General features: G+C 42.6%; 1 protein-coding gene across 1 annotated transcript in view; it reads left to right on the forward strand.

Moving 5' to 3' along the window:
* Positions 1-25,717, forward strand: part of ADAMTS9 (ADAM metallopeptidase with thrombospondin type 1 motif 9) — a gene marked incomplete at its 5' end in the record, with an annotated part of 164,561 nt that overhangs the window by 34,772 nt on the left and 104,072 nt on the right. Inside the window, 11 exons of the mRNA XM_080913845.1 lie at positions 1,245-1,391; positions 2,861-3,002; positions 5,183-5,287; positions 9,913-10,058; positions 13,703-13,884; positions 13,975-14,111; positions 16,036-16,153; positions 16,398-16,493; positions 22,654-22,820; positions 22,904-23,033; positions 23,752-23,878. Of these exons, the coding sequence (XP_080769971.1) occupies positions 1,245-1,391; positions 2,861-3,002; positions 5,183-5,287; positions 9,913-10,058; positions 13,703-13,884; positions 13,975-14,111; positions 16,036-16,153; positions 16,398-16,493; positions 22,654-22,820; positions 22,904-23,033; positions 23,752-23,878 (1,497 nt within the window). The remainder of the gene's footprint in view (positions 1-1,244; positions 1,392-2,860; positions 3,003-5,182; positions 5,288-9,912; positions 10,059-13,702; positions 13,885-13,974; positions 14,112-16,035; positions 16,154-16,397; positions 16,494-22,653; positions 22,821-22,903; positions 23,034-23,751; positions 23,879-25,717) is intronic.

Here is a 25,717-nt window from a genome sequence, read left to right on the forward strand (position 1 = left end):
GGCCACTACATAGCGGGCACCTGCAAGCTATGTAGCTTCTTTGAAGAAAGGGTTCTTCAATATTAAAAATTTTAGTAAATTTGTCCAATTCAGATAACATTTTTTCAGTCTCTACTGGCAAACTGAAGAACCCACATTTTTTAAAGAAAAAAAGAAACAGAGCACAAAAGAATTGGTGGAACAGACACATGGGCTTTAGTCCAGATTTTTCTTTTATATGAAACAGGTCTACACCCCTCTATCTCCCTCACACTTCCTGAGCTCAGCATGAACTGGGGAAGGGAATTCCTCTCTGTGTGCTAAATTAACCACATGCTCCATGTTCTGATTGACAGCAGCCTTTCCCAGAGAGAAAAGATGACCCCCTGACCTTGTCAACTGGTGGATAATTGCCTGGGCTGGAAGGCCATGTGGGTCATGGAGGGGGTGCATGTTGAGGAAATGCTATCATTTTCCCCCCACTTCCTCTGGTGAAGCCAAGAATGGAAAGTATGTGTGAAGGACACTGCCACAGCCTGAGAGGACACTGGCGGTACTCCACAGCCTCCCCCCTTGGGGGGGACCAGAAAGAGTTTAAGAATCTTTCTGTGCTTGGTTTTTTGGGAAGCCAGTGTCTGGGCACTGGCACTGGCATGTGAGTCCCTTTGCCATCGCTGCCTTCAGCTGGCTGGACATATATGCCTCTATGTCACTCCCTACGAGTTCATGCACACACTTTACAAACCCTCAAAATGATACTTCGCTTAATAAAAACAGTTACATCACTTGTCACGTTGGCTGAAAATGAGAGATGCGAGACCCACAGGGATCATCCCATTACAAACTACTTGTCTTCCACTTATGAGACCGATTTATATCAACGACAGTGTAACATCCTGCTAAAACCTTGTTCTATGGATTGCCCTTTAGCTGTCTAGTAGGATTTCCAACTACTGTAGTCTAGCACCAACTACTGCACATTCAGAGCCTCTGCAATTCCAAAATACATACTTAACACCCAACAAATGGCCTGTGCATGCCTTTCTGCATTCACAAAAGGCATTTCCATCAAACTGGATTTAAAAAAAAACTGGTGTTCTATGCTCCATCTAGACTATTCTTCTCATTTATTCTGCCAGTTCAGACTCTGATCTAAAGCACAGTAGGTTGTTGGTTATACTTTCTTCTTAGATTTGGTAAGCAACGAGGCCAGCATGAGTCACTGGTGTGTTCTGACATTGTCACCATTGCTTCATTGACTTTAGGTTTAATATGCCTCACGATGACAGCAACAAATGCAAAGAAGAAGGCGTTAAGAGCCCCCAGCATGTCATGGCACCAACACTGAACTTCTACACCAACCCCTGGATGTGGTCAAAGTGCAGTCGGAAGTACATCACTGAGTTCTTAGAGTAAGACCTAAGCTCTCTTTTAGTAAGAGTTCTAGTGTGTCAATTCTCATCCTGTGGTTAGCAGCACTTTTGGGGTCTCATATCAGAGGCCTTAGGTATCAAACATTTATGTTATGATTCCACCGTAGCAAAATTGTAGTTATGAAGTAGCAACAAAATGATTTAATGGTTGGGGGTCAGCACTATGCGGGGCACTGTGTTTAAAGTACACAGCATTAGGAAGGTTGAGAACCGCTCCTCTAACCGCTGCTCTAGTGTCTGGTCTACATGAAGGAACCCATGAAGGGAAAGAAATCACAGAGTTTGGCGTTCTTTTTTGTCTCATCTTGTTAACATTCCTTGGAGGAGGAAAAAAATTTACTTTATAACATCTGTTAGTTCATAGCCTTGCCAAGGTTTGGAAGATTACAAACTGATTGGAGCAATGAGCAGGGTTGGTAAAGGGAGTATACAAATATTTCTGCTTGTGTAAATGCTTTGAAATTTATTCAGGCCTTTGCAGAGTTCTATGATGAGGAAGGCCCGCATATTTGTGTGCTGCTAACCTAGTGATCATGGCTTGGGAAGGAATGGGGTAACGATAGGCCGCCAGAAGAGTATGTGGTAGAGATAAGGGCACTGTTTCTCTCTCTCTCTCTCTCTCTCTCTCTCTCTCTCTCTCTCTCTCTACACACACACACACACACACACACACACACACACACACACACACACACACATATATATATATATATATATATATATATATATATATATATCTTTTGTCTTCCTCCTTAGGTCCTTTCTTTTTAAAAGTACCACAAAGACTCAGTTATTTTATACAATGCCCACACCTCACAGGCTCTGTGGTCTCCTTTCCCAGAAGTACAGAAGGTTAAGCAATTGCCTCAGGCCACTGGTTTATATTTCTGCAACCACAGATGAAGGGGTTTTGTTAGTCGGAACTTAGCTGGTGCAGATCTTCCAGGAAAAATGTTTGCAGGAGCCTAGATGAACTGGAGAGCTTATGTTTTTCTTCTAATCATCCTTGAGATGCTATCTTGCTATGAGTCATTGAGCTCTTTCTTATTCATAGTTCAGCAAACACTTACTGAATACCTTGTGCTACAGACCAGGACCAGTGGGAAGATAATCAGACAGAGCTGTGGCCCTAAGATGCTTACTATCTCTTGGGAAAGATTACAAAATAATAATAATAATAATAATAATAATGACCCCTACAGATGACTGCTCCTTCAGATACTATATCCCCTGGTTGTACCATATGTATCATATGTGTAGAATATCTTTCTACAGAGAATGTGTAAAAGATATAGCCTTTGCTCCTAGACTTACTATTGACCTACTGGTAGATGAAGAGAAGGCCGAAAGAGTCAGTCCTTGCTGCCGTTAGGTGCACCTGTGGCCTTTGCCTGTCTCTGCAACCCTCAAGAGCCTGTCTCACTATCTGTACGTCTCTGCTCCCTTAGCACTGGGTATGGAGAGTGCTTGTTGAATGAACCTGAATCCAGGACCTATCCTTTGCCTTCCCAACTGCCCGGCCTTCTCTACAACGTGAATAAACAATGTGAACTGATTTTCGGGCCAGGCTCTCAAGTGTGCCCATATATGGTAAGTGTTTGGGGGTAGTCTCTGCCCTCAACTTGTGATTCTAGACTAGTTTATGGTCACCTTTTTCCACTTGATTCTCAGTCTGAATCAACTATCCAAGTGAAGGTTCAGAATGAACTTGCTGTCAGCGGCTGTGTCTGTGGAGAGGCTTTGAGGCCGTGGTGGGCTCAGTAGCTTAACTTGGTTGGGTTTCTCATTGCATTCCTACAACATCTCAAAGGGGAGATGTCGTTGTCACTTGCAGAGAGTGGGAACAAGAGCCTGAGGTTAAGGGGGTCATCTTGTGGCTCTCCTTGAATGCCCTTCACCTTGTAAAGGTAACATGAATTATTGGGACTTCTCCAGATCCGTACAGAGAATTCATGAGCCAATCCTGGCTCCCTGACATAACTTGTCAAGGGTGTGTTCTGTGACCAACTGGGTCACTCCTGATTATTTCTGATCATCAGCTAACTAGCTGGGTATCTGGATGGTATTTTCATGTATGAGTTAAAGATCTGTGTAGGTAAGAGGGTGTATGGTTTTTGTTGGGGTGCCTTAAGCTTATCTTTGGGAATGTGTGTTAGTTTTACTGAAGAGGGCAGTCAGTAATGGTTAGTGGGTTGGAAAATCTTGGGATTCTGTGGGAATGATTTGAAAGTTCAAATAACACCATCTAAAATGCTGTCAAATTCTCTCTCACTCATAAAGAAATAAAGCCATTGGGTTGGGCATGATAGTGCTAAGACAGAATGACAGAAAACCAGCCTGAGGCCAGCATGAGCTGAGTAACTGTCTCAGAATGTCATAGGGCAAGGGAAGGTCAATGGGAGAGAGATCAAACACGCTTTAGTGTCACCTTTTAGTAAACTATACATGGTGGTGAATGCTCAGTACTTGTGAATATGCACCAGAATAGACTGAGAGCCTGTGTCTTCAAAATCAATGGAAAGGACAATTCTTCATCAGGAGAATGAAAAGTACTAAAATTCCAAGTGGTTAGAGGCTTCTTTTTCTGTTTTGTAAAAAATGCATGTCTGGTAACTTGTAAACATTTCTCCTGTGTGTGTAGTTTGCTTTAATAACTAGGATAAAGTTAAGGATTTAGGAGCATCTTTTAAAGTATACCTGGAGAGACTGGAAGTTTATCTCAGACCCAAGTTTAATTCCCAGGACCAGTGTGAGAATGCTGTGTGGTAGCCCTGGTTTAATCCCAGTGCTAAGGAGACAGAGATAGGAAAACCCAGCCAGCCAGTCTAGCCTAACTGGTAATCCCCACGACACTGAGAGACCCTGTCTCAAAGAAGGTAGATGCTGTTACTGAAGATGACTCCAGGGCTGTCCTCTAGCTCCCTCACACACATGTGTGAACACACCTGAACATACACTAATACACAAAAATATACCTTGGATATGACTTTAAGTATAGATATACTTAAACTGTATTCGTGGGCTAAGTGTTAAAAGCAGTACTCAGTAGAAGAAGGATGCGTGATGTAGGGAAGCTTACATACTATGTCTCATTGGTGGCATAGAGAACCCTGAAGGCATGAGCATGGCTGAAGAGAGTCACCTCTGGGGTAAAAGGATGAGGAATTGGAACTGGGGGGGATACACAAAGCCTTAACTTCCCTGTGACTTGTTCTTTTCCTTCATTTGGTAATGATGGGACCATAATTAGATATTATTTTGTGTGTGTGAGTGTGAGAGAAATATATTTTAGTGTTTGTTTTCTTTATTTCCCCCCCACAACCCCCAGGTCTTAAAAATGGCTTTTTACATGATCATAGTATTATATGCATACATATGCAAATGTGCATGCACATACATGGGCACACATGCGCAGAAACGAACTAATTCTGGAGCTAAAACAAAGCAAAATTCAAGTAACAACGCTTACAGAATCCCAGTGAGTCCTCCACCCTCTGACCCTCAGTGTCCTTCATCATTAACATGGGGCGAGGACTGACAAAGGCCCCTTAACTTCATGTATGCCTCGGGGGCTCCTTCAGGAGTCTTCCTTTTACAGAAATGTGTCTTTGGTGTCTGCAATTTGGAATATGTTAGAATAATAAGTATGTACTACCAAGAAAGAAAAATAATCTTTGCAAGCCAACTTTTACCACCAGCTAAGTGTGAGTTGAAAGTGATTCCTGCCCTGTGTGATTTACACTGTGCCTTGTCTTCCCTGAATGGAGCAGATGCAGTGCAGGCGGCTCTGGTGCAATAACGTGGATGGAGCTCACAAAGGCTGCAGGACTCAGCACACACCCTGGGCAGATGGAACCGAGTGTGAGCCTGGAAAGGCAAGTAACGCCCTGTGTTGCCTGTCCTCCTGAGACAGAAATGCTCCTGACGTGGATGGCATCCGTGTGGTATGGTAGCATGTACTACATTATGATGTGTTCCAGCATACGTGCTCTTTTGAGGATGAAGACATGGCTTACAATTGAGTGCTGTGAAACAATTTTATCATGTAAAGCATTTAATGCGTGGTGATTTTTTTTCTTTCTCTTCTGTGAATGACACTGGAAAGTTATTATGGTTGAGCATTTTAGAATCAAAGAAAGCTATGGCCCTGCAAGCCTGGTGTCTTCTTCATTACTATTTTCCCAGGCTTCTTACCAAGTATGTTGTTTTCTTTTAAATAGTGCTTTGATGTTACCTGGGACATACCTTAACCCAGATTTTCATGAGCTGCTTTTAGTTTGAATGATTCCCACCAGTTCATTAATGTCTAAACAAAACCGCACTGTGATAACAGGGTTCTGATCTTCAGCACCTGGGGTGTACCTGTGAACAATGACAGTGGTTTCTCTGTTTCCTCATCACACCCAACCATCTGCAGAAGGGAAGTCGGACCTCTAGGTCCAGTGGCCTGTGTCTCAGTCTGGATGCAATCTGTGGGCTCTGTTTCCAAAACTGTTGTTCTTTTTTTCGTTTCTTGCCTTTTCTCTGTCTTTCCACTTATTTTATTTGACTTTTTTATATTATTCCCTGTGAGCAATTTCAAACATCTGAGTTCCTGTGCCTCTGTGTTACCTTGCTGAGTTCCTGTGCCTCTGTGTTACCTTTCTGAGTTCCTGTGTTCTGGGTGTGTTACCTTGCTGAGTTCCTGTGCCGCTGTGTTACCTTGCAGATTTAGTGATCTCCAGGCTGTGCTTTGGAAAAACTCAGAAATCCATTCAAGCATCCTCACTTGGACCTTCTTGTTTAGCTTCCTTGGGTCTGTGGAGATAGCGTGGGTATCCTGTACTTTATGGCTGATATTCACTTGTAAGTGAGTATATGCCATGTATGTTCTTTTGGGACTGGGTTACCTCACTCACATATTCTCAAATTCCATCCATTTGCTTGCAAAATTCATGGTGTCTTTGTTTTTTATAGCTGAATAGTATTTCTTGTGTAGATGTGCCACATGTTCTTTATCCATTCTTCAGTTGAGAAACATCTACATTGTTTCCAGTTTCTGACTATTACATATAAAGCTGCTATGAACATTGATCAAGTGTCTTTGTCAGATGGTGGAACATTTTTGGATTTATATTTAGGAATGATATAGCTAGGTCTTTAGATAGGACTATTCCCAGTTTTCTGAGAAACCACCAAATTGATAGTTTCTTGTGTGCAGTAGAATGATGGACTTGTTCTCACATCCATTCTGTTAGCCTGTGTCTTTTTATTGGGGAATTGAGTCCATTGGTGTTGAGAGATATTAATGACCCGTGATTGTTAATTCCTATTATTTTGATGTTGGTAGCATGTACTGGTATGGTGGCACTTATTGTGTTTCTTGTATGTAGTTGTCTTCCTTGGGTTGACGTTTTCCTTCTAATATTTTCTGTAGGGTTAAATTTATGAATAGATATTGTTCACACATAGATTTGTCTTGAAATATCTTGTTTCCTCCATCTATGGTGATTCAGTGTTTTACTGAAAATAGTAGTCTAGGTTGGCATCTAGGTGGTTATTTTAGAAGTTGAAAGGTATCTGTCTAGGCCTTTGAGAATCTCTGTTGAGACATCGGTTGTAATTCTGATAGGTCTGCTTATGTATGTTACCTGTTTTTTTTTTCCCCCAACGCTTTTAATATTCTTTCTTCATTCTGTAGATTTGGTATTTTGATAATTACATAATGGGAGAATTTTTTTTTCTGGTCCAATCTAACTTGTGTTCTGTAAGCTTCTTGTATGTTTATAGGTATCTCTTAGGTTAAAAAAGTTTTCTTCTATGATTTTGTTAAACATATTTTTCTGGACCTTGGACTCTTCACCTTCTTCTTCTATTCCTATTATTCTTAGGTTAGATCTTTTCATGGTATCTCAGATTTCCTGATTGACTTGTAGCAGGAATTTTTTTTAGCTTTAAGATTTTCTTTGGCTGATGTATCAGTTTCTTCTATTGTATCTTCTTCACCTGAGATTCTCTCCCTACTTTTCCTGTGTTTTGTTGGTGATTCTTGCATCTGTTGTTCCTGTTCTCTTTCTTTAGTTTTCCATATCCAAGATGCTTAGAAGGTGTCATATTCCCCTGGCTTTTGTTGATTGTGTTCTTTTGAGGGCCTTTAGCCATCTGGATGGCTTTGATCTTAAATGTGTCCTATTGGACAGGGTTAACCTCGGTGGCTTGGTGTGGCAGACCTCTGATGGGTAGGTATCCTTTGGCTGTATGGTTCCAGATACACAAGTCTAATGAAGGTGAACTGAGAGGTGGTAAGAGAATGGAGGTCCACTGGGGATAGCAGACTACTCAGGGCCAGTTTTTAATTTTTTGTGAAACATTTACCTTAGTATGTCTTAGTATGGCTTAGTTGTTGAGAGTACTGACTAGTCTTCCAGAAGACCCAGGTTCAATTTCCAGCACCTACATGGCAGCTCACTACTGTCTGTAACTCTTATGTATGTGGTTTATAGACATATGTGGACAAATCACCTGTACTTATAAATTAAATAAGTGAATAAAACAGTGTGTCAGATAGTGCAGGATCACAGGCTTTGTGGGAATGTACTTCTCTGATCTCCACAGAAATCCTTAAAAATTGAATATGACACTCATTTTTACACAATCAAGTCATGATTTCTAGATCCTTCTCAACACAGTAGCCCAGGGGCTGCTTCCAGTTGACAGCAGATAACAATAACCATGAGTCATGTCTGACAACTTGCTTCCTTGACTAGGGCAGAGTAAGCCCAGATCACTCAGACTGACTAATCTCAGCAAAATCACGGCTCATTATATTGTAATCACTGGTCGTTACGTCACGGTTCTTCACGCACCCACTATGTCTGTTTCTGACATGTGTTACTGCTGGGGAAATCACAGCAAAGGAGCACTTCCAGGAATGTGCTTGAACTGACTTGTATTTGGTGAGATCATCATGAAGGGACTGTCAAGCTCCATGCAGCTTCAGGGTTTCCCACAAATTCCACACCACAAAAAGCCTTAGAGGAGGTCTGCTGTTCTCGGCTTCTAATTTTGCACCACCAGAAGAGAAAGCAGTTCAGGACACTCTCATAGCTTCTGATTGTGTGTGTGTGTGTGTGTGTGTGTGTGTGTGTGTGTGTGTGTTTTCGTGTGTAGGGGTGTTCTTGGGAAACCTTCCAGAAGACCCTGTCCTCAATGGTTAATGAATTCAGCTAGAGAATAGAGTTGAAACCTTCTACAGATAGATACAGACCAGTGTCAAGTGGTTTTAGAAAAATGGTTGTGCAGAGAAAATAACTTACACCCTTGAATGTGCTTTAGAACTTTGGAGGTCTAATGGTTCTTATTAAAGAGAGATAGAGGCTGGAGAAATGGCTCAATGGTATAGAAGATATATTGTTCTTACTGAAGATCTGAGCTAGGTTTCCAGCACCTTGTCCATACCTTCCTCAGATGCCTTGAGAAGATGGTTACAGAGAAAGAGGCCAGGATAGCCCAAGATTGTTCTCTTCCATTCCCCAACATGCCTTTCTTTCCTAGGAGGAATCAGACCTTTGTGTTCTTTACCTGTCTCTTGTTTGCCTCTGCAAACCAGTGAGGCCTCCTCCTTCCTCTGCACATCAACTCTCCCTTCCCCTCCCCCACAGAGACATCGCAGCAGTCCAGCTGTAGGCTCTGCTTCAGAGGTTCAAGAGAGCCACGGGAATCATCCCCCCTGTAGCTGTGGATACTGCCACTTCTTTTGTCCCCAGCTCAGTTGCCTGGGCTTTATGTCTCACATGAACAAAAGCAGGGAGGTGAAGTGGGCTCCTCTACTTCTTGTCTTGCTGAGGAGTTTTATTGTGTTTTTATTATTATCATTATTTTTAACATCACAGGCCTCTTCCTGCTCCTGCCCGGAGAGTCTGAAACCATCAGGACAAGAAAAAAAAATTGTAATAAAGTTTAGGACTCTCTGTAATCTGCCCCTGTGTTTTAGTCTGATCCTAAGTGCTTTGGTGGAAATGGGGTTTAGAAAAATTAAGTAGCTACCTCCCCTCCCCCACTGTAATCAAAATCGAAGTTTTCAAATCAGGGCTATTAATAAAGCTCTTGATTTTAGGGAGATTGTGGAGTCTGGAAGCCTGGCAAGTAGATTCTGCAAATTCTCTAATTCATTATCAGTCTCTCTCTGCAGTCCCTGCCCCATTTCCACTCCTTATTTTTCCAAGTACAGACTAATTGAACAGTTTAAGGCTGGCCATTAGAGATACCCATTTAGCGTGGAGTCAGCTACTCACTGGCTTGTATTTCTCAGAGCAAGCTGTAAATGCAAACACCACCTAAAAATCAATGAGCCTGATATTAGAATGCCCGCAGTGCCAATTACTCATAGACATAGCGACTTTGCAACGTTTCATGCCAGCACATGGGGGGAACAGAGAGTGTGATGTATTTCTGTGGACAGCTGGTCCGTGATGGCTCACAGCTCCAAGCTCTCCCTTCCTGTTCCCCTTATTAAAAACAGCACTGCAAGTTTGGATTCTGTGTTCCCAAAGAAATTGAGGGCCCTGCAATTGACGGAGCCTGGGGAAGTTGGAGTCACTTTGGGACCTGCTCAAGAACATGTGGAGGAGGCATCAAAACAGCCATCAGAGAGTGCAACAGACCAGAGTAAGTTCCAGAATGGATTGCTGTCATCCCTCTCATGCAGAGGGATGGAAAAGGGATGCTCCAGCTAGTGGCTGAAGAGAGAGAGCTGATGGACTTCCAGGGCTGAGAGACCCAAGGCACCCAAGTCACTATAACTCCATGATATTCTTTTCCTTCTCAGATCTGTTGCTATTCATTAAGTTGTCTGCCAAACAACTTGTGCATTTGCATTGTCTCTGAATGAGCGTGCTGTCATTGCACCCTAAAGGTTGGGAGAGCTTGCTCAGAGACAGCAGGGAGAGTGCAAGCCAGCGCATCTAGCATTAGCTGGGTCAAGAAGAGACATCCTTAGACTTGTGGGTCCGTCTCTTGTTATTTTGTTTGCAAATTTGGCTCAGGGGTTCATGATGGCAGAAAAAAGAACCTATCTAGAATTAGTTGATAGGAAACAGCAAAATTGGAAGTAGGGAAATAGAAAAGAGAAACAAATTAGAACAAAAACCTAGTTAAGAGAATCAGACGATTATTCTTTCTTGGTGCTTCTATTTTGCCTTTACATTTAAAAATAGGTTAAATTTCAAAATTACAATGAATTTTCAAATTTTTCAATTTGAAAAAAAAAATCATAAACTTGGTATTTCTCACTTGGCCTCTTACCATAGTAACTTCTTATAGAAATCTTACTTTAAAATATCAGGACATGTATGTTTCAATAAAAAAAATAAATTCTAAATGTTATTTTTGTCAGTACAGATGCAACAGAAATGTTTAAATTTCTTTATATATATATTCCTTTGTGCTTGTGTGTGCTCACGCACATGTATGCCAAGGCACATGTGTGGGGGTCAGAGGATGACCTGAGGAGTCCATTCTAGTTTTACATCAGGGATCAAATTCAGATTGTCAGACTTGGTGGCCAGAACCCCCAAAATCTGAATAATTGTCACCCCATTAGGTTTTGAAACATTGATGAGAATGAACTCTTTTCAAAACGTTGAATACTGGCTATTAGGGAAGATCCAGTGACTAATGAAGCAATGTAGACAACAGTCTAGTAGCGTAATCCATCAGAAAGGATCATTAAAGGTTGTGCCCCATCAGAAAGAATTAAAAGGGCGACTGAAAGCTCTAATTTCTCATCTATCTCTAGAATAAAAATTCTCCCGATTAGCCACCAGCTTCTGCTGATAGCCTGGAACCAGCCCACCTTCATTATTTCAGGAGGGAGTTTTTTGGACTAACCCAAATCTGATTGCCCTAATGTATGTAAATATACAAAGCAGTTGATATTTCTGTTCCAGCCAATTTGTAGACAATACCTCTGCTGTCTTTAAGAGTAGGATGTACCTGAGCTCATGTTTGCAAAAACCCCTTCCTAACCTTGAGGTTGTATAACATTGAAGGAATAGTCTAAGCTTCCTATACAGTGATAAAAGTATAGGTATAAATAATCTCCCAGCTTCCTGAAGTCCTTTCCATTTCTGTTTCGCACAAAGTGTCCTTAAAAGACCTTTTTAGCCAGGAGATATGGCTAACAGTATTTTCAAAGCTGAGTTTTTTATAGTTTCAGTATTTGCCTACGTGAAAAAAAATAGTAGTAGACAAACAAATTTTTTAATTATAAGATTAATTTTTTTCCACTCTGAAAGGTTTATGGTTATAGATTTTCATATTACATGGTACACACAAATCTGATAGGAACCACATTGTCTAGGAGACATACAGTTCAAAAGGGCACATTTCCATTCATTAAAGCCATATGCAGAGGTAAGGAGGAAATTATAATCTGCCTTTACACAAAAAACAAAGTCACAGACTGAGTTTGATGTGCAGAATGCTGGTATTGAAGACATGTGTTAAAGATGGGGACTGGAGCTCAGGGCACAGTAAAAAGAGGGCAAGACTGGAAGCCATAACCAACCCTCCACCTACAGCCTTCCCTTGCCCCTTTATGATTGATATGTCTCCCAGCCCCTAAAATACCTTCTTGAAAAACGGAACAAAACCTGTCTGTCTGCTTGTTTGTTTGTTTGTTTGTTCCCGTCAAAATTCATTTCTTATAGTTAGAATAACTCTGAAAACTTCACTGAGACAGAAAAACTGTAAACTATCTCTTGGAGCTCCATGGTGTTCTGAGACAGTTGTATGTTCTGGGCTGTCTGAGCGTTTGTGGCTGGGTTCTGTGGCCTCCCCAACCTCTGTGATGAATTTGTCCAGCTGCTGATAGCTGGGGGCAGGGGATTTGTGTAACTTATACTCTGGGTCACATCTGGAAAAGACATGAACAGTTTCACGCCGAGAATAAATTTGCACTACGGCCGATCACCAGAGTGCACCTACTTGAGCCTCACAGAAGTAAGGAAGCTGGGGTGCTTTCTCCTCCACCTATGAAGTGTGTCAAAGGTGAACATATGGTGTGTATGCTGTTCTAGTTTATAAACCAAACCAAAAGAAGGCTGTTGGAAAGAAGACGGGGAAGAGCAAAATGCCAAGCAGTGGAAGAGGTTGTGTTTCTGTGGTCTCCTGTATGGGGGTCAAACTGTGTAGGAGACAGACAGGAAACAATCTAGTGGCAGCGCTACCCTTTCCTACAAAACTCTTAAAGTTGAAGGACTACAGTCACTTGGGAGAAGGGAAAAAAAATCAACATCATATAATCAGGCTTTTTTGTTTCATACTTAACATACTATCCTCAAAGCAGGTTTATAAAATCTAGGTCTGGTGACACATGCTTGTAACTCCACCATTCTGGACCTGGGGGTAGGCGGATTGGGAGTTCAAGGTCATCCTCAACTGCATAGGCAGTTTTAGGACAGCCTGGTATACATGAAAGCCAGTCTCAAAGAAAACAACCACAAAACCCAAACACAAAGTAGCCACATCCCATTTCACAGTTGTAAATGCCAAGGCAACGTCTGCCTGATTTACTTACGTTGACACTTAGGCCAATCTAGACCCAGAGGAGTTGAAGGGGAACAGAATGCAAACTTGAATCTGGAGCTATGTCCTTACTAAGATGGTGGGGGACCTTCTTCAGGGTACAGAGGTGGGAAGGTGAATGGGTCTCATAGACAAAGGGCCTGAGACATACAAGTTTGCCACAAGCAACTTTCCTGCAGAGATAAACTGCTAGATTATTTTCACAGAATTAGCAGTCAGTATCTTTTTAAAATGAGCTGGATCAAGCTGGAAGACTCTGAATTCTGAGTAGATGGGAGTCTCAGGGTTGTCCAAGAAGTCTCTAGGGATGATCACTATGGTGATCCAGCCCCAACACAATATGGATGCAGAGGCCTACAGAGGCAGCCCAGACACTTGATATAGGAACCACCCAAGAAAATGCTTTGAGTCCACAGATAAGTTCTCAGTGTTGAGGACAGGATGAGACCCTAATAGGATGGATAGGGTGGGGAACCTTCTATGGGATGTAAGGGCAGGGGTAGCCTTGTGGCTCCATAGACAGGGACATGGGACACAAATGTTACAAACAAAAAATACTGTCCCAACAGCTTCCGGTAGGTTCTTGCTTTAAAGTGCTCAAGCAATTCATTCTTCTGTCACTTGCTAAGTCAGAGTTGTTTCCTTGAGACCCAGAAAGTCATAAGTGAAGTCATGATAGAGACATAGTTTCCAGTACACATGTCTGTCCTTTTCCATTTCCTCAGGCCAAAAAATGGCGGGAAGTATTGCGTAGGGAGGAGGATGAAGTTCAAATCCTGCAACACTGAGCCCTGCCTGAAGCAGAAGAGAGACTTCCGTGAGGAGCAGTGTGCTCACTTCGATGGCAAGCACTTCAACATCAATGGCCTGCTGCCCAATGTACGCTGGGTCCCTAAGTACAGCGGAAGTAAGTGCACTGGGGCTGGAGTGTGTGGCTGACAGACCGGCATTCAGTCCAGGCGTGGAAGTCACATTGCATCACAATCTTCCTCTCTAGTTTTGATGAAAGACCGATGCAAGTTATTCTGCAGAGTGGCAGGAAACACAGCCTACTACCAGCTCCGAGACAGAGTGATTGATGGAACCCCCTGTGGCCAGGACACAAATGACATCTGTGTCCAAGGCCTTTGCCGGGTGAGTCCATGTGACATTTTCTTCACTGATCTGTCCCATCACCAAATTGATTTGTGGCTTTGTTAATAGAATGGCAGCTGCTTTTCTCTGTCACTCTTAGGCAGTACATCTCAAGGTGTAGCCCATGGATACCATTAGCATCTGTCTTCATATGATTCTGATACATGTTATACCATAATTTGAGAAACAATATTCTAGATTTTTCTTGATGGTTTCTATTTCTATGAGGATCTGTGGAAAAGTTTTCTCTGAATATTTATCATACCAACTTACATGAACACCTTTACCATAACTAAGTGCTTCACGTTAAAACCAAGTACCTCCTTATACACACACACACACACACACACACACACACACCATAACTGAGTGTTCAAGGTTAAACCCCAAGAGCTTCCTAACAGAAGTGTTTCTTGATTGAATTGTTTGTATTCCAGAACAATGGAAGGAGGAGAAGCTAGCTCCTCCCAGATGTCTCTGTCATTTTAACTATGACTGCCTCACCCAAACCCTGCCTGCCCCCTTAGTGTTAGAAAGTGAGCTGAGAAACCCCTGGCAATGTGCAGAGTCTAACCTGGTCTCTCAGGGCCCTCAGGGCCATGACACTATTTTGTGTTTTCATTAATCACAAGTCATTGCTAGCTCAAAACTGGTAAAAAATGGTCACTGTAGGTAGCCCACGAGTCAACTCAAGTTACTAGTGGATCAGATTGCTTGAACAATCACCTAAGAGGCTGGAGAGGTGGGTGGTTCCATGGTTAAGAACACTAGCTGCTCTTTGGTAGGGTTCCTAGCACCTGCGTGTTACTTGACAGCCATCCCCTAAATCCAGTTCCAAGAGGATCTGATGTTTTCTTCTGACCTCTGAAGACAACAGGCATACATGTGGTTCACATACGTATGCAGGCAAAACATTTGTATAGTGTACCCAAGAGTTTTACCTACCTCCCAACTTGCACTGACAGTGTGGACTCTCTTGTCATTCCACTCAATTGCAGCACATTGAGCTTCTCAAAGACAAGTGTGCACTAAGGAAAAGAGCTGAGAAGAAGGCTCTCTTCTCCTGCAGACTTGGCTATTGCCAGAGTCCTTTCTGGAGCTCAGAGCACACCTCTTCATTGCTTTGCTAGGTAAACAGGTTACCCTGTCGTATTTTGCCAGGTATGCAGAGAAAATATTTCAACCTTTCAGACTGCACAGAAAAACAGACTCCCAATCTCTCCTGATAATTTGGAACATTTCGACACTGGAATTCTGGTTTTAAATATTAACAGTAGCCAAGAGTGACATGATTTGACCCTTGAGGTATACAGTTCTCCAGTGTGACGCCAGCATCATTGCTTTCCTTCAGCTTTCATTGCTGGGCAGTTTTTCTCATTTCCTCTGCTTATTCACAGACCATTATGTCTCAGACTTTAATTTGTGTATGAAGCACCTGGGAAACTGGTAAAATGCTGTTCTGGTTCACTAGAGAGGAGGGTCTAGTGTAGTGTTCTCCACCTTTGCTAATGATGCAACCTTTGAATACAGGCCCTCATGTGGTGGTGACCCCCCAAGTGTTACTTTATTTTTGTGGTTGCTTCATAACTATTATTTAACTATTGTTAGAAAACCATAATGCAAATATCCCTGTCTGCCATTGGTCTTGGACAATCTCTATGTAAGATTCTGTAGGACCCAAAGGTTGAAAACCACTGATCTAGATGTTCGCTATGTCAACAGAATCCAAGCCTTAGGTGACTGTGGGCCCAATGACCACATCTTAAATGGCAAACTGTGGACAATTTGAGTTCCCAACCTTTGCAAGTTTTAAAGCTAATGGCTTCTTTGTCATTGCTGGACTGCCATGACAGGGATATATGACTTGTCGCTTTCCTGTCTCTGTAGTGCTTCCCACTTATTCCAGTTGTTTTCTTTTCAAAAGCAAGCTGGATGTGACCACATTTTAAACTCAAAGGCCCGGAAAGATAAATGTGGGATTTGTGGTGGTGATAACTCCTCATGCAAAACCGTGGCAGGAACATTTAGCGAAGTCCATTACGGTAAGAATCTGCTCCTAAGATCGGGGGAAAGGGAATATTTAAACATAAATTGTTAACTTTATTTAATATAGAAAAGGATTACTGTGAAGGGCAAAATCAGCCTTGCTGTGGTATATTATTAATCTGGCTGTCAGGCTTCTCGTAGTGGTAATTGTCTTTCTCCTTCGTTGCCTGATTTTTATTTCCGCCACAGAGAATGTGTAATGTTCAGCCGAATACTGATTTTCTGCCAAATTCTTTGTAGGTTACAATGTTGTTGTCCAAATTCCAGCTGGTGCTACCAGCCTTGATGTTCGACAGCACAGTTTCTCAGGGAGGTCTGAGGATGACAACTACCTAGGTAAGAACACGGTCTCCAGTCTTAGAGGAATTCTGAGTCTCTCTTTGCAGCAGCAGGGACTCACTACTCCCTCTGTCTCAAGCTTCCCTCTATAAAGAAGATGATCTTGAAATCCACTATTTTTTTTCTCCTGAATACCCCCTCAGAATATTGACTCAGGGGTTATGTTGTCGTGGTATTCAATAGCAGAGGATTTGCTTCGGATCTTATAAATACCCTCCGACTTTAGTGGAGATCTCATGGAGCCCTTCAAAAATGTGTGCTCTTGTGTAACTGACTTGCAAATGTTTCTTAGGAGCACTATTTGACTTCATTTTCATGTTATCAGCTCTAACCAGAAGCAGACTCTTTTTAGACCTTTTCCATATTTTATCAATCCTGGTCTGTATCTCCATTTCTCTTTTCCAAAAGAGCCTGTCATGGCATGCAGTCTTTAAGCCATCATTACAGAAATCAGCCTATGTTAAAGGTTTTTCAATTATTTTTCCTCTTACATACATTTCTTATATCTAACCACTCAATTATTTCATATCCTTTTTTGTACTTAACCACATAAGTAGTCCGTCCATATTCCTCATTTTTAAAACCACAACACACCAAAGACCTCGGTTGATTTTTTTTTTTTTTTTTTTTTTAGTAGCCTTCCAACCCAGACCAACTTCAACTTCTTGCTATTCAAATCACCTTAAGTAATTACAACATTTACCCACTGCCCTGTGGAAGAAGGCTATGGAGAAGAATGGAGTGACAGAAAGGCACTGGGCAGGTCACCTTGTACAACAGGGTTCCTCGGGCCTTGGAACATAGCTGATACTTGGCTCTAGAAAAAAAAATCAAAGCTGCCTTGCTGAGTAGTCATTGTTTAAAAAAACAAATTGATTTACTGTTTCTCCTAGAATGTAACTGGCAGGAATTCCATCTGTCCATCTATGTGAAGCTTATAGAGGCCTACTCTGAGCATTCGGATATGAGGAAGTGGCTAATGAATATTGAACCAAATGAGAATGTACATCTGTATTTTGAAATGTCTGTAAGAGCTATCAAAGTCATAGCCAGGCATGCTAGTCAGGATGACTTATGTGTGATTCTGCTGTGGTCCTCTCTGCAGTGTCCCGCCTTCACTTGCTATCGTGTGCCAGCATTACTTTCAACACAACAAAACAGACCCAAGTCACGAAACTCTGTCCTCTTGAAGCCTCCTTTCAATGGGTGGAGAAAGACAATACGCAGACACTTAATGAGCATGGTCCATGTAGGACGGCGGTAGGCACTGGAAAGCCAAGCAGCACACAGAAAGTGGATTCCAAGGATCAGATGGAGACAGAACTTTTACAGCATAGGGACAGACCATTAAAGAACGTTGTTGTAGTGGGAGGGCGTCTTTGTAAAGTCTTTGGGTATATGTGCATGGAGATGGTGGTGGAATGTGTGTGTGCATACACACACACACACAGATCATATCACCTACCCTGCTCTGTCTCTTATCAGGGCGCTTAATGAACCAGTGGCTAGCCTAGGGACCACAAAGAATCTCTCTGCGTCTGGCAACCATATCACCTGGGCTTACAAGCCTGTAGAAACACACACCTACTTATTTGGATGGGGTTGGGGGTTGTTGTATCCCTGCCCTTAATGTCTGTGCAGCCATTGTTCTGACTCATCAACATAAAGAGTAGACTGAGGTCTGAGGGCCTGTGACCGAACGCAAGGGTAGAATCTTAGGGCTCAAGGTTCTATGAAGAGATTATGTTGAACCATGGAACTATTGTAAGGACCTTGTTGTAAACTCTGAAGGGCACAGGAAGCTGTTGTTGGTTTTGATTCAAAGGAATCACTGGTTAGGAAGTTATATCAAAAATCCAAGAGAAGCTTAACATGGTGGTATGGACCTTAACTCCAGCACAGAGGAGGCTGAGGCAGGATGGTCTGAACTTGAGGCCATTTTGGGCTTCATAGGAAGATGTTGCCTCGAAAATTAAAGAGAATAAAGAGAAAGGTGCTATGAAGAGGAATGTTGCTGGCTTGGCCTCTGTGAGGAGTGTGGAGAAGCATGGACAGGATGCTAAGTAGTCAGGGTTTGTATCTCTCTTCAGTTCAGAGCTCTCTTGATTTATTGATGGACTGAGTGTGGTATAGGAGGGGATTTAGTTCCTTGCAGTCTATGAACAGAACATGAGGACAGGCACCATACTCTCAGCACTCAGGAGATACAGTCAGGGGGATCAGAAGTTCAAGGTTACTTCAATTACATAGTGAATTTAAGACTAGCCTGGGCTACATGAGACCCACTCAGAAAAAGAAAGAAAGGGAAAGGAGGGATGAAAAGGGAAGAAGAGGGAGAAAGAATGATCAGAGCTATGTTAGAGTCAAAGGTGTGAAAAATTGTCAGGTGTGAGCTTAAGCAATGGGAAGGACACTATCGTAGAGATAGGACTTGTTACCTATTCATCCACACAACCCCATACTTTCAGATCAGGGCTGTTGCCTGCATCTTTAGCTCCTGATGCAATGTGCATCTGAGAAGCCCCGAGTAAACACTTGCTGGGTTGCTACACAGCTAATGCTAGGGCTTCACAGAAAATGGGATTCTCTTGGAGATAAAGGTTCATCTTTTTCAAAAGGCTATAAAGCCTTGTTCGTAATTAATTACTGAACAGCTGCATCTGCTTTTCAACACCAAGTATTAAATTGCGTGGTAGCTTTACAGGGAAATGAGCAGGGCTGAGTTGTAGCTCAATTATGCACCATGTGTTTACAATTGAACTTTGGGCCCTAGGTTCTGCAACACACAAACATGCATATGCGCAGGAACACACACATACTCACACATGCATGAATTAAAGTAAGATAATTAACTGGCTTCTGGAAAACACCTTCAAGTTGCTTTTGAGGAATCCCACATTTCCTATTCTACAACTGCTCAAAATATGTCAGGCATTCCTGCCCTGACATGTTTATATGTTATAAATCTGAGTTTGTAGTAGTTTTAATGTTCTGAGTTTATCCTAATTAAGTTAAAGAGCATGGCATGAAGTGTCCTTTATAAATTAATTTCTTGAGAGCCAAAAAACCCATGTTGAATCATTCTGTTCCTCTGTTCCAAAGGAGGAAGGTTCTCTTCTGTTTTCCTTGGGAAAATAACCTCTGTCCAAGTATTGTCCGCCTCGGTTCTATTGATCATAATCAGCACGTGTGAGGTGACTGAACCCAAGCAGAGTCTGCTGACAATCTTTTCTTCTTTCCTGGGCATTTCTTAATCTCCCTGTGAACAGATGAGAAGAAGGTTAAACAGGACTAGTCATCAGGAACGGGCAGTATGGGGAAGTCACTGCTCCGCCCAAGGGAAGCCTCTCTGAAAGCAAATGTGGAGTGTGCAGGCATTGATGGCCGGTCACAGTCCACTGAATGTAAAAACAAACCTCTGAGCGAGCCTTACAGACGTTCCCTGAGAAGATCTGGTCCAGAAGGAGGATCTGGTGTCACCCTGGCTGGAGTGTGTGCATATTTACCCTTAGCTTGAAGCAAGGTGCTATTAGCAGATCCTGTTAGGTACTTTACAGCCAACCACTATGTTTTGCTGAGCTCAATCATTGCATTCTGTTGCTAAGCAACCTTCATCCTTATTCTCAATAGCTGTGTGAACACTGGCCAAGCCTCATGCTCTCCCTGTGTGTTTTGAGGAGGATTTCTTTTCTAAGGGAACCTCTGCAGCACCCTAGTTCTGATGGCTGCAGCAGGAGGGATAGCAACTCAGGAAATTAGCTTCCCTAATCTCATTAGCAGGAAGTGGAACAGGGGACTCTGGATTTGGGGAAATGGTTTGTTTCTGGAGGTGCTGAAGCAGAAAGCCTGCCAGTCAAAAGTCACCTTCGATGGGGACCCCTCTTGTTGGGTTAAAACCATGTTGTACTGCCCCTGTCCTGTTCTTCTCTCTTCAGGAGATGTAACCATTTTTGTGATACTTACTTGCCTCTAGGATGCTTAGCACTGGATCACTTCTGTCTGTGAGAAATCACCCATCCATGCAGAGCAAGAGAAAGCCAGAGTTTCAGTTCATTGATACCTTTACAGAAGTCTGTGGGCATACCATTTATAGGAACAAATCTTCAGAAGGGTTTTACATCATATGAAGTCTTGTCTCATTGTACAGTCACCACTAACTGGCATACAAGGAGCTGCCTCCCTCCCCCCGACCCCCATTCTGTTAGAAGCAAGAAAGGCAGCCGAAGCTATGGGAAGAGAACGGGGAATAACACAGAAGAGACCATGTTCTTTGCAAACAAAGCCAGATTGATGTTCAATTTATAACTCTGGCGTGTGGCACTTCATCCCCCCATTTGGGGTAGGACCGTGTACATTGTGATGGTGTTGACAGTGTATCATGCTTTCCTGTACAAGTGACCTGCTTTGGAACCACCCTGGAGTGCCAAGGGAACAATCACATTTCTTTGTAACCCATTGGAAGCCCTGCCTCTCACTTGGCTGGCAGGTCTCCAGCTTCTAGAGCTAAGAGTGGGTGAGCTGTGGTTTTCTGAGGCTCACACCAGCCAGGGAAATAAGCTTCAGGAAGACATTGTTCTCCTCTCAGGGGTGTTGGCTTCAGTCACTTTTTGTCTTAACAGCACCTTGCACTGGCCTTCTAAGGGTTGGGATCTTGAGGTTTACTTCACTTCACAGCTCACCTGTGAAGTGGTTTTAACTGTAGGAAAACATGCCAAGCTGTTAAAGAGCTTAGCCTACACGTATCTCGGTTCTATTTGTAAACAAGGGAAAGAATGAATGAGTGAATTTGCCAGCTTGACAAATGTTTGCTGGCTCTCTGCTTGGACAATCTTAGTGTCTCCCACGCTGTGGAGACAGATTAGAAGCTGTCTGGCCTTGGTAAATGAAGTTACTGATTGGTAAATAGTGCTTTTCTCATATCTACAAATGTGTGACTTGTATAACAGACCGGCCTCATAGAGATGTGATACGTAGTCCATTGCAAACTTCTTGTTAAGAGTGGGATGGCTGGCCCTGTGGGAATGGGATGCGGGGAATGAAGACAGGTGTCACAAAATTGTACAGTAGGTATGGAAGAAAAACTATCTCATCAGGTTTAAAAAATGTTTTTAATGTTTTATCTATTTGATTGAAATGACATGCACGTGCCACTGTGTGTCTATGAAGCTCAGAGGACAACTTGAGGGAACAGTTCATTCCTTCCAAGCAGGTCCTGGGGATTGAACTCGGTTTGTAAGGCTTGGCAGCAGGTATCTCTCTACCTGCTGAGCTACCTTGTTAACCCTTAATGAGATGTTTGTCTTTAGAAAACTGATCTAAAATCATGAAAGTATATCTCTCCTATCTTCTATCTAACTAAATTATGTTTTGATTTCTATCATGCCCAGGCTGCAGTAATGGGAAGTAAGGGTTCCACAAAGGTATTTTCACAAAAGTTGTGCAGTTAAATCAGGTGGTTGAAGGAATTGTGTTCTTAGGATTCAGTTCAATGGCAAATTGAAATGCAGTCATTCTGGAAAGAATTTCTGGTTATTCCAGGCCTAGTGGCTACTGCTTTGAGCCCTGCCACCCAGAAGGCAGAGGTTGGGACAATGTTGCAAGTTTGAGGATAGAGTGAGAAACAGTGAGTTTAACCCAACTAGGGCTACAAAGGGAGAGGCCATTTCAAACAAAATTTTGTAACTTCTAACATTCCCAGTAGGTACTCTCTGCCCCCTAAAATATGAGGTTTTGCTTCTGTTGCTGTTGTCTGATACACACAGTAGCATGTGTGTGTATCCAATCTTAATACTTCAGCCTCCATCTATAATCCTGCAACTGTTGTTGTTTTATGATTAACTTCAGGCTACTGCTGACTTGTATATAATATTTCTCTTAGTTTACGTAGAAACCATAGTAGATAGGTGGTTTTCTTTATCTGCATCTGTACATAAAGTAACTGGGAACTTGAAGGGTTGGTTGCCCAAGGTCATATAGCTAGCACACGGAAACCAAGGCTGTGGAATCATGCCCTGGCTGACAAACCTCCAGTCTTCTCTTCTGCCAGCCCCTGACAGTTAGGGTGTATAAATATATATATTTATTTATTTATTCATTTATTTTTCAACACAGCTGGTCACTGGCAGCACCTCACCCAATTCTCTTCTCCCACCGACAGCTTTATCAAACAGTAAAGGTGAATTCCTGCTAAATGGAGACTTTGTTGTCTCCATGTCCAAAAGAGAGGTCCGAGTGGGGAGCGCTGTAATCGAGTACAGCGGGTCTGACAATGTGGTGGAAAGACTGAACTGTACAGACCGGATCGAGGAGAACATTTTCCTGCAGGTAAGCACTGGCTGGTGGCCAATGGCTCTCCTCTTGGCACTGCAGGCCAGCAGACTTCTCCCCAATCTCTCCACACATTGCAGGTGCTGTCCGTGGGGAAGTTGTATAACCCAGATGTGCGGTATTCATTCAATATTCCAATTGAGGACAAACCGCAACAATTTTACTGGAACAGTCACGGGCCATGGCAAGCATGCAGCAAGCCCTGCCAAGGTATCTGCTCAAGAGTTTCTGCTTCTGTGGGTTTGAGGATGGGGCTGGGATGGTGGCGAGGGGCTCTGTTTCATGTATTTACTGATTTACTGTTTTGTTTTTTAAAGAACAGCTATGTACATACAATCTGCAAGCTTTTCTCTCTCTCTCTCTCTCTCTCTCTCTCTCTCTCTCTCTCTCTCTCTCTGTCTCTGTGTGTGTGTGTGTGTGTGTGTGTGTGTGTGTGCATCTGCTCACCTCTTTGACTCGGACCATTCTCCTTTCTGGTTGTTGTGGTCGTCAACTTGAACTTTACAAGATCAAAGTCATGTTGGGTCACATGGAGTTTTCTTCTAAGAAGTTTGAATATATGTGTGAAGCCATGCAGAATTAATACTGCCACTTTAATTTTCTATCGAGTGACTTCACTGGCCATAATTTGTACTAGCTCTGTTTCCTTTTGTTAAATTAGGGTCAGCAAACTATAGCAACGAGATCAGATTCAGCTGCCACCCTCTTTTCATTAGAGCCTGAATATACCAGTTTGTTAACAATCTGTCTACAGGAAGCTGATTCTGTCCTGTCCTGGTAGAGTTAGGAAGTGTGGCAGAAATCTTATGGCCAACAAAATTGAAAATGTTTACTATCTAGCCTTTGATAGTAAGTGCAGGAGAGTCCTTGATCTCAGTAATTTAGGGCAGGTGATTTCCTCAGTATAATGTTCCTGCTCTTTGCTTAGGGGAGCGGAGACGAAAGCTTGTTTGCACCAGGGAGTCTGATCAGCTTACCGTTTCTGATCAAAGATGTGACCGGCTGCCCCAGCCAGGACCTGTCACTGAAGCGTGTGGCACAGACTGTGACTTGAGGTGCGTCCACTGGTTTCCTCCCATCTTCCTTCCAGAGTCAAATGGGCTTGAGGGGAGTTTCTGTAGGGGTTGTGATGGTCACAAGAGTTGCCTATCTTTTCCTAGCCTTCTAGTGTTTTCCTCACGCAAGTTCCAACCAGGCCTGAAACCATTTAGCCAAGATCTATAAGTCTGGATTTATTCTTCTCCTAAGAATTAAAAAGAGTTAACAGAGCATAACTTTTGTCAGAAAACAACTTGATCTTCACCACTCAGTGATTAGGTTTTGGCCTTATCACCAAGTCCGACCTTATGTAAGAATCCTTCCTCATGGGGAATCCCTTTACCAGAGCAGACACTGTGTAGATTCTTAAAAGTTTCAGTGCCCACATGTATCAAACACATACACAAATCAGAGAGAGAGAGAGAGAGAGAGAGAGAGAGAGAGAGAGAGAGAGAGAGAGAGAGAGAGAGAGAGATGCACTAATGTAGAGCCGTGGAAGGAATGAGAAAAATTTCAAATAGGACTGACTAGGTATTCACAGAACTCCATGTTCAAGAAAAGTATGGCATCTGATGGAAGAAATATTGAGGGGTGGAAAACTAGGGTGTTCCTATTGCCTGAGAGGATGACTGTATAAATTTCCAGCAGCAGGAGGGCTGTACTGTACATCTGCATGCCAAGTCTGCAACCCCTTTGGGAACTTATTAGCACAGAATAAGACAGGAATGTGATAAGTCCTCTCCATTCACAAGGAGCAGAGTAAAGAGAGAAGCATTTTGAAGTTCCATGTGACCATGACAGATCTCCACAGTGTTAGCTCCCTGGTGCTTGAGTACAGACTATAAGGTCCTCTTGTGTGTCTAAGGGAAGAAAGTGCCATGATCAATTAATAGTGTCCTGTCCTAGGAGCCAGAGGGGCAGCAGTGATGTGTGCATCGCAGATCTTCAAAACCAGGTTCTTCCCACCCTGCCACGCCTTTTTTGAGGCTATTGTTGCTGACTGGGTTGCTTGGTGGCTTGTTAAAACATATGGACAAAAGTCACTGAGTCACTGTAAAAGCAAGATGGTAAAAAGTTTTAAAGAAAGATGGGAAGGAAGGGAAGGAGGGTGGGAGAAAGGGGGAGAAGGAAGGAAGGAAGCGGGAGGGGGAGGGAACAAGGGGGAGAAAGAAGGAGAAAGGAGGAGAAAGAAAAAAAGGAAGGAAAGAAAGAAGAAAGGGAGGGAGGGAGAGAAGGAGGAAGAAAAGGAAACATTAGGCAGTACTTTATTTTAGGCAGTATCATATAAACCTATTTACTTCCATCAGTTGAGTCACTAGTTAAGTTAGAATTAAGAAGTCCTTTCATGGGAAGTTAAGCTGAGGTATCACTGAATCCTTGCACAACTTCCTCGAGAAGCAAGGTTAACAAGCCAAGGAAGACTGAGTTTTTTTCAAATGGCCTTAAATCCAGCCTTCGCTACATCTTCTACCATTCTGCAGGTGACTGTGGTAGAGTAAGCCATTCCTAAGATCTGGGTTTGTGTCTGGCTGTTATGTTTGTTGTTGCTATTGCTTTTGCAGAAATGGACATGGAACCTAGAGAATTTTACATGTTAGGCACGTGTTCTGCCATTGAGCCAACCCCAGCTTTCTCTCTAGATTTTAAGATAGGCTCTCACTAAGTTGAGAACTATTTTTAATAGCTATATATAATATCCCCACAGTAACAGGATGGATTTTATGATTCTATCAATACAATTAATAGGCTATACATTTGTTCAGATGCTCCTACTCTCTTAGTCATGAACCAAGGCAACTCTAATAAAAGAAAGCTTTTAATTGGGGCTGGCTTACAGTTTCAGAGTCTTAGTCTGC

The sequence above is a fragment of the Micromys minutus genome, assembly GCF_963924665.1.
Source record: "Micromys minutus genome assembly, chromosome: 3".
In the NCBI taxonomy this organism is placed as follows: Eukaryota; Metazoa; Chordata; class Mammalia; order Rodentia; family Muridae; genus Micromys; species Micromys minutus.